General features: G+C 27.3%; 1 protein-coding gene across 2 annotated transcripts; it reads left to right on the forward strand.

Annotated features, from left to right (window-relative positions):
• The first annotated feature begins 3355 nt into the window (after positions 1–3355).
• LOC113867484 (RHOMBOID-like protein 2) lies at positions 3356–7102 on the forward strand. Of its 2 annotated transcripts, none has more exons than XM_027502845.1 (5): positions 3356–3838; positions 4510–4673; positions 4884–5047; positions 6007–6257; positions 6868–7102. In XM_027502845.1, the coding sequence occupies exons 1-5, from the start codon at positions 3546–3548 to the stop codon at positions 6980–6982; spliced, it is 987 nt and encodes a 328-aa protein (XP_027358646.1). In that variant the 5' UTR covers positions 3356–3545; the 3' UTR covers positions 6983–7102. The 2 variants fall into 2 exon arrangements, with proteins under 2 accessions (XP_027358646.1, XP_027358647.1); XM_027502846.1 differs by having other exon boundaries at positions 4884–5045; positions 6146–6257.
• The last annotated feature ends 1997 nt before the right edge of the window (positions 7103–9099 follow it).

A 9099-nucleotide genomic window follows, 5' to 3' on the forward strand; every position in this document is an offset into this window, starting at 1 on the left:
CACTAAACAAATGAGTAGGAGCTTAAGATATTGCACCTCAGATACGACAAAATATTTTCCTGATATATCAAGTAATTAATGAGGGTGTGGTATTAGAAGAACTTGTCACACAATGTACATTTTCTCAGGCCTCATAAGCTTAGTTTATTTTCTTATTAATCTCCTTCATTATTATAAATGAAATTAAACTTGAAGTCCATACATCATAAACCTATATTAAACTTAGCCAATGCTTGGTTAGCATCATGTTCCACTTTTTTGACAATTCCATGGCCTACCCATTGATTTTTTTTTCTCTCTTTGTTTCCTCGAGAAAATTACCAATCCATAAATAGTTAAAGTAAACACAGGCACTAATAAACCATTATCAACACTATTTTGGACAAATTTCTATGCTAGCATAGACTTCGATTATTTTCTTTCATGTGTCTTCCTTTCTAATTATTTTATTTAAAATTCCATAAACTTAGAAAAGCTACTTTTTGGGCACCAATTTTGGTTCACAATAGTAAACCTTACGTTTAGATTTAACCTTAAAACTAGGCAAGTTTTCTAAAACAGTACAACGCGTGGAGAAGACTACGAAATGGTGAGTTGATGACGAGAATGCAAGCTAAAGAGAGTGACGTGTCAAAATCAGAGTGCATCGCAAGCAACAGTGGCAACCCAACAAATAATAAGAACCAAGTGGAAGCCACGTTGACCAAAATCAAAAGACTAGCGTACAGAAAGAAAAGACTAGCGTACACGCATTTGCATGATACAAACTATGTATCAGCAGTTTCTTATTCTGCTGCCATATTGACATCAAACGGTACATATTAGCTGGATTACTTGACATCACACCAACGTAACATTGGAGGCAAAAAATAGAAAATTGATTAAATTGAAAATTAATATATATTTATATATATATATATATATATATAATACTGTAATTTATTTTTATTTTTAGATTTTATTCATAAAACTAAACTAAATTAAATTGAATTGAACTACATTTACAATAAATTTAAATTATATTTTATTATAATTTATATAAAAATTAGTTATTTATTTAATTTTATCATAACATTGTATGATAAATAGTACATCACTTATATTTATTTTACATTTTCATTATTTTCAATTGAATATCTTTTTTTTCTCTCTATCAATAACTTATTTTTTATTTTTTTATCTTTTTAATTATCATTTATTTTTATTTTTTAATAAAATCATTTCAATTTTAATTTATTACTTACTTTAAACTTAAAAATAGATTAAAAATTATATAATAATAATTATAATTTCAAAATAAATAATTTAATAATAAATAAAAATTGAAAAAAATTCTAATCAAACTGATATTTTATAAAATTTGATTCAAATTTCAAATTATATTTAAACTAAATTACATATTATATTTATATATTGTTCAAATATTTTAAATAAAATTTGAAACGAATCGAACCGCCAGCAAACACTTTAGCAAGAATAGTAATCTTTAACAGGACATTTTACAGCTACCATTTTTTAATTATTATTTTAAAATGTTTTCAATTTTTTGATAATTTTAAAATAATAAATACATATAATTTTATTCAATATACTAGTTATAATTCTATATATTGTAAAAAAATATTTTAAATTTTTTAAAAATAATTTAAATATTTACAATATGTTAAATGAAACTTTTATATAGTACAAAAATAAAATGTACAAAAGCTATAAATTAGAATTTAATGATTGAGAAAAAAACATAACTATTTATGAAAAGTAAGCTATGAATAAATTAATCTTTTATAATAATGTAATGACTTTATTTATAATTATTACAAATGTTCAATTTTCTTTAATATCTAATTATATAATTATTTTATAATATTCTGATCAACAATTAACATCTTATTCTTACTGCCTAATAGTAAGCGTTAGAAATTAAGCTTGACATTGAAAAATTAAATTTTATATTCTAAATAAAACTACATATATTCTAATTATATGTGACAATTTAAATCTATTTTATTTAACTTTAAAAATAATCACTTACAATATAATATTTACTTTTTTAAATCTATGCAACATTATACAATATAAGAAAATATATAGTAAACTTTTATTAAAAAATTACTATATATAACTTTTTATCTTATACACGAGGTTAAAAAAAAAATTGAATTCCATATTATACTTGAACAAAATTAATTTAAATTGTTACATATAATTAAAATATATGTAGTTTTATTTAGAATATAATATTTAACGTTTCGATGCCAAAATAAACATAAGCTTAATTTCTAACGTCTGCTATCAATTTCAAGTTACTCGTCAAGTTATGGATATATTTTTAGGTCTTGTTTTTAATATCTCTAAAGTGTTTGTTTGATAAATAATAAATAAAAATAAAATTACAATTAGATTAGATTAAGAATTATGGAAACATGTATTAATAAGATTTTATAAAAGTTATTATTTCATAATTTTAAAAGTTTTCAGCTTTTTAAAATGTCAATCACGTTAATTCTTATGATATCAGTCATTTTCATTTTTTTAAAACCAACAAGGTCAACATATAAATATGTTGATAATTTAAAATGGTAGTTATTTTTAAAAAAATTAATGATTAATGTAAAGTGAATAATACGTTAAGAACTAGATGAAGCTTTATTATCTTATGCGGTGATTGGTTTTCATGTGTTTCTTGAATTTATCTTTTAATTTTTAAACTTTAACCAATTAGATATGGCATGAATGCATGATTTTCTTTGAAATGGGTTTCACCTAATTGCTTGGATTGGGAAAATTGTATGGGGTTATTATTTACCCGAGACAAACCGCGTACCATGGCCGCTATCCACTGTTTTTCAATCTAATCTCACACACCATACCAACCAATCACCAATTGCCATGTCATAAAACAACACCAATGACAAGATGGTCAACGCGTTAACCATCGCGTGTTCAGTCACGTGACACCCCACCCGACAAATACAAGGACTCATTGTGTCACAAAGCCTTTGTAACTGCGGGACACACCCACACATTTCATCTATTTTCACCCGCACACAATTTAAACTTAATTTTTATAAAATATTTTTATTAAAACATAATTTTATTTTTTATAAATTATTATTTTTAATTTAGTTTTTATAAAATAATTTATAAAATATAAGAATTATATTTTAATAAAATATTTTATAAAAATTAAATTTGAATTATGTAAATTTTATTAGAATTAAATATTTTAATTAAGCCAATACAGTTATTAATTTAATTTTGAAGTGAATAAAATTTTAACATACAAAAAGTATTAATATTATTTCATGTATATGGAACTCAATTTATTTACAAATAATAATGCGGCAGTTACAATATTCTTCCACTACTCGGTGATGGTGGCTTCTATGTACTTTCCTTTCTTTTTCCCATTTCAGATTTAAACCCGCTTTCCCTCAAACTCATCTTCAAGGGACCCTTTGTGAAGAAAAATTGAGACTTTTGTTGAGGTGGGTTTGAAGTAGTTTGAATCTTTGAGACCTGAGAGAGACCCAAAAGAGAAAAAAATGTCAAGGAGAGATCTAGAAAGTGGAGGGGTAAGCAAGAACAACAGAGCAGTGGCCAACAACTATTCTGCTGCTCCTACTTCCTATGTTTATGATCCGGATATTCATTGGACATCGTGGCTTGTGCCTCTTTTTGTGGCGGTTAATGTTGTGGTTTTCATTGTGGCTATGTATGTTAACAATTGTCCCAGGAAAAATCTTGGGATTGAAGGTGATTGTGTGGCTAGGTTTCTGGGCAGGTTTTCCTTCCAGCCTCTTCGGGAAAACCCATTGTTTGGACCCTCTTCCTCAACGTAAGAGCTGAATTTGCTGAATTTTGTTTTATGCTAATGTTTTGGTTTTCTTTTTATTTGAATTAGTTCTTATTTGATTTTGTGTTGCCTTTATTTATTATGTTCTCAGTAGGTAATCTAGCACCCCCATCGTGTTGAAATTCCTGTGATTTTGATTTTGTTTAGCTTATTGGGTAGTGAAATTTGGTTAATTTAATGAATTGGGTGTTTCTTTTTTCTGATCTATTTGCATGACTGGCTTTATTCTGATGTCAACGTTCTAGGGAAAGGAGTTTGTTGATTCTGTGAAATGAATTTCGAACTATTTTCTTTCATTCCTCGAGTAAATAATGGGTGAACTTAAGTGAAGTCAAATTTTCATTTTTGATATAAATGAACTTACATAAATTGAATGAATCAGTGGATTTGTTGTCTTTTTATTGCACAATCATGATTTTTTTCGCCTTTTGTTTGGATACTAGCTTTGTTGGTGATAATTTAAAATGCTCTCGTCATCTGTCTGTCTACTACCCTTTAGCACAAAATAAAGGGCGGTGATTAATTTCATCTTTGGTGCTGGTCAGAAATAATTGATTATTCAAATAAATAAAACATACGCAACTCTTAGGAAGTATGGTGGTACAAATTTTTTAAGAAAGTTGATTGATTTAATTTTTGTTTCATTTTTGAAGTTTAACAAAGATGGGAGCACTTCAGTGGGATGATGTTGTGAATCATCATCAAGGATGGAGGCTTGTCACTTGCATATGGTTACATGCTGGAGTTGTGCATTTGGCAGCGAACATGTTGAGTCTGGTCTTCATTGGCATTCGCCTTGAACAACAGTTTGGGTTTGGTATGTGTCCTTTTTCAGGAAATCATCCTGTTTTTGAAGCAACACCATTTAGTGAATCATACTCAAAATCAGGAATAGAAAACATTTAAGCCTTCAGTTTTATACCTAAGATCACCTATTTGGATGCTTACTTTTCTATCGGGTATTTATGTTCTTTAAGTTTTGAATTATAAATGGTTATGACCTAACATTTTGTTAAATCATTGCCAGTGAGAATAGGAATCATTTACCTGTTGTCTGGATTTGGTGGAAGCGTATTGTCTTCTCTATTTATTAGAAACAACATCTCAGTTGGTGCTTCTGGTGCACTTTTTGGACTTCTTGGAGCAATGCTTTCAGAACTTATCACAAACTGGAGTATTTATACCAATAAGGTGAGTGTAGTCAATCACCTATCCCCATAATATTTTTGTATTCTGTATTTGGGGTATGCAAAATATCCACTTTTATGAGTCCAGTCCAAAATCAAACTTAATCCAAATTTAAGAATTTGGATTTTTATTACAACTGGTACCATTGAACCATTTAACTTTTTGAACTGGATTATTAAGAAGAACTGGATCCAACCAAAACTGGTTAAGCCAATTAGAACCATAAATACTCCCTATGAAAATGACGGCAAAGCAGGACTAGGTATCATTATCGTTGAATCTTCCAAAGTTAATGCTTACATGCTGGAATTTAGAATTTCCGTAGTTCAAAATTAACTGTGCACCAATCCACCATTAAAAGGATTTAACTCATTAAAAAAACGTGTGAAAATATTGAGTAGCTAGAAAAAAGAGCTGTAAATGCAAGATGTGCGAGATTTAGAATAATCAGTTTTTAGTAAGTAGTGAATTAAAACTAGTTTTAAAACTGGATTGATAGAAATAAAACTGATTTTGAAAAGAATAAATGGTTGGTTCTGAAATCCAATCCTTATGAAGGGTTCTTAAAAAGATAAATTTGGCTTTATATTAAACTTATTCATGCACACCCCTATTCTAAATGCTTGTAGTTCTTTGATTCAAAAAGGAAAATGGTTAACGTTACGGAAATATTTTGATGAATTATTGTAAGATATTCCATCAATAACCACTGATAGATTACTTTTTTTGTACACTCACTGAAACTGAATCAGAAAACAATATGATAGCTTAATGTTTAAATTCATAACAGTCCACACGAACCAATTCATGCTGAATAGCAGAGTTGATTTGAAAACCACTTTCAGTCTTCTAAGTTTTTTTCTTTTTTACCATCAATTAGATTAAATTACTTACATCTAGGTAATACTTGTATAGCATATACTTAACATTCATTTCTAACTCACATTTTCTTCATTTTGTAGGCTGCTGCTTTGTTCACACTTCTGCTTATTATTGTCATCAATCTTGCCATTGGAATGTTGCCACATGTTGATAACTTTGCACATATTGGTGGATTCCTCACAGGATTTCTCCTTGGTTTTATTTTGCTGCTCCGTCCTCAATTTGGGTGGTTAGAGCAGCGACACCTCCCTACCGGGGTTCGCCTCAAATCAAAATTCAAGGTTTACCAATATGTGCTATGGATTGTCTCCAGTATTTTATTGATTGTTGGGTGAGTTCTTTCTTAAATCCTTGTACACAATAATATTGTGATTGGTATAGGAGAGGAAATTATATTTGTTTGCTATGTGATAATTGTATAAACAAGGTTTTAAATTTGATCGGGCTTATTTGATAGGCAGAATAAGGGAACAGTGTAGAATAATTTCTCTCATCTTATCTTGTTTATGGAGTTCTTTTAACCAACAAGATATGATAAATCTATCCTATATGCTTATTTATCCTATTCTCTAGCGTAAATCTTATCCTGTAGGAGGGTTTGGGTTAAAAATAGACAAGATATAATTATCATAATGTATCTAATTCATTGTCTTTATACAAGATCAAATATAAAATAAGATAAGAACCCATCGTATTCTATTTTATTCTTTTCTGATCGTACTCTCATATCATGTTCATCAAATAGGTGGTGATGTCAGATCTCATGGTCTGTTAGGAAATGGAAAGCTAGTTAGTTGTTGCTTAAGCTACTCCATATCAATTGATGCTTATTATGTCATTTGCTTTGCTTTTAGTTTATAGTTTATCTTCAACTTGTGCATTTCTCTTGTTATCACCATGTAGATATTCTCTAATCATTGAATTCATTTGTTGAATGGCAGGTTATCTGTTGCTCTAGTGATGCTATTCCGGGGTGAGAGTGGATATGATCACTGCCATTGGTGTCACTACCTAACGTGCGTTCCAACTTCTAAATGGAAATGCAATGACAATTGAACATAAGGGCATGAGCTATTCCTGTTCTTATATGTATAGCTATAGCTCTTTCAAGTTGGTTGTTTTATCATTTATTTTACTTTGTTAATTCCTTTAAAAGACGAGTTATTGGTTTGTCTATGGATTTATGTGCATAATATATATATACATATATATATAGAAATTTATTTGTACATGAAATTTATTTTCATTTTCCATTTATATTCTGCTTGGATTTCCTGTTGCCTAGTTCTTTCTTACTTATAATTTATCGCTTCCCTTTAATCTTTTTTTATCATAGTTTGAATAGATATATTAAATCCTACCCTTTCCTTTTATTCTCTTTCACATTGATAATGTAAAACATTGAATTCAGAAACATGGTTCAAAATCTAAATTGCCATTTTTAAGAAACCGCTACTAGGAGATAATCAACACTGATAACCTAAACTTCAGATTCATGCTCTATAATTATAGTAAACGTGTTACTGTAATTCCATTGCAAAAGTTAGAGACCTTCAATGTGTTAGACTGATCTAACCAACAATATCACGAGTATTTGCATTTAGTATGTTGTTCATTCCAATTATGAGATATTACAAAGTTATATAAATTTGCCTGCGAGTTTGGAACAGTAATTTATTTACATAAAAATCATATTGAGTCAGTCTGTGGCTACTGAAGGTAGCCCGTTTATCGATCCTATTTGGTAATATAAGTTGTTTAATTGTGTATTAGAATTTTTTTACCAAAATAAATAAACAGATAAAATTGTGTATTAGAATGATCTCTCTCTCTTTTTTTTTTTTTTGTCTTCTTGAAGAAGAAGAGGAGAAGAATGATCTTTTAAGTTTGAATAATTTGCTTATCTAAAATGCTTTAAGCAAATTAAATTCATAGCTCTCTTGCTTATATATCACTAAGTACAACTAGATTTTGGCTTGGTTATGACTTGTATTTTTTTTTTTTTTAATATTTTTAATGCCACATGTTTTATTTTTTTGTTTGACTTTTTTTCCCTTCTAATTTTAGACTTCTTATTTTTTATTTTTTTTATTTATCAAATTCTAATATCATATAATGATTTAAAGTGACTTGTGAAGTTGAGTGGACTGATTTATTTTCCATATCTATGTCTAACTTTAGTAAATGTATTATTGAATTCAATTTTTATATAAAAATTAAAGATATATTCATAATTATTTTCAATTTAATAAATTTTATACATTAGAAAAAGAAGAAATACTTATTTATTAATAATAAATATTCTACTATATTAAATAAGTAAAATTAAAAAAATATGAAAATTTTAAAATTGAAATTGAATTAAATAATTAAATGTTCAAGAGAAATCACATGGCATCGTGGAAAAGATAACTAAATCCTAAAAATGATATTTTTAATATAATTATTTGATATTTCATTTATCCCTATCAAATAATCTATCCCTATTTTTTTTTACCAAACATTCTAATTATGTTTTATTTAGATGATTTTTGCTTGATTATCCATGACATGTTGTGTTTATTTAAAATCAGTTCATAACTTTTCCTTCTCTTTGTACTAATTTTTCATTGTATTTAAAGTACTGTAAAAATATAAGTAAAATATCTAAAATGATTTTAGATCATGACAATTATATGTTTTTTTTTTAATTTCTAATGATATGAGTTGTATATATGAAATATTAGTATAACTGTAATTCAATAATATTAGGATTGATATAAAAGGTAAGTTATGCATGCAATCTATGTAAATATTAAAAATAATAGTAGAAGATGTTTTAGGTATGTAAATATTAGAAATAATAGTAGATATTTTAGGAATATTTGTAATAAGAGTACATCACATTTGCATCTTTGTATTTATATATTTTTAGTTTATGTTGTAATAAAAAAGACATAACATGATTAGTGTAACATTTTCAAAAATTTAGATCAATTTTTAAATTTTAATCAATGTCTATTAATATATTTTGAGGGAGGATTTTTTTTCTTCAATTTTTATTATCTTAAGTAACTGCTGTTATTTTTTTTCTCTTTCTTCTTGATTGCCTCCTGATAATTAATTCTATTTGACTATGTTTGATTTAGGATTATTTCTATTATTTTTGTTTGATTTGGTTGTTGCATGTTACG

Source organism: Abrus precatorius, unplaced genomic scaffold (genome assembly GCF_003935025.1).
Source record: "Abrus precatorius isolate BTA unplaced genomic scaffold, Abrus_2018 Scaffold5, whole genome shotgun sequence".
Taxonomy (NCBI): Eukaryota; Viridiplantae; Streptophyta; class Magnoliopsida; order Fabales; family Fabaceae; genus Abrus; species Abrus precatorius.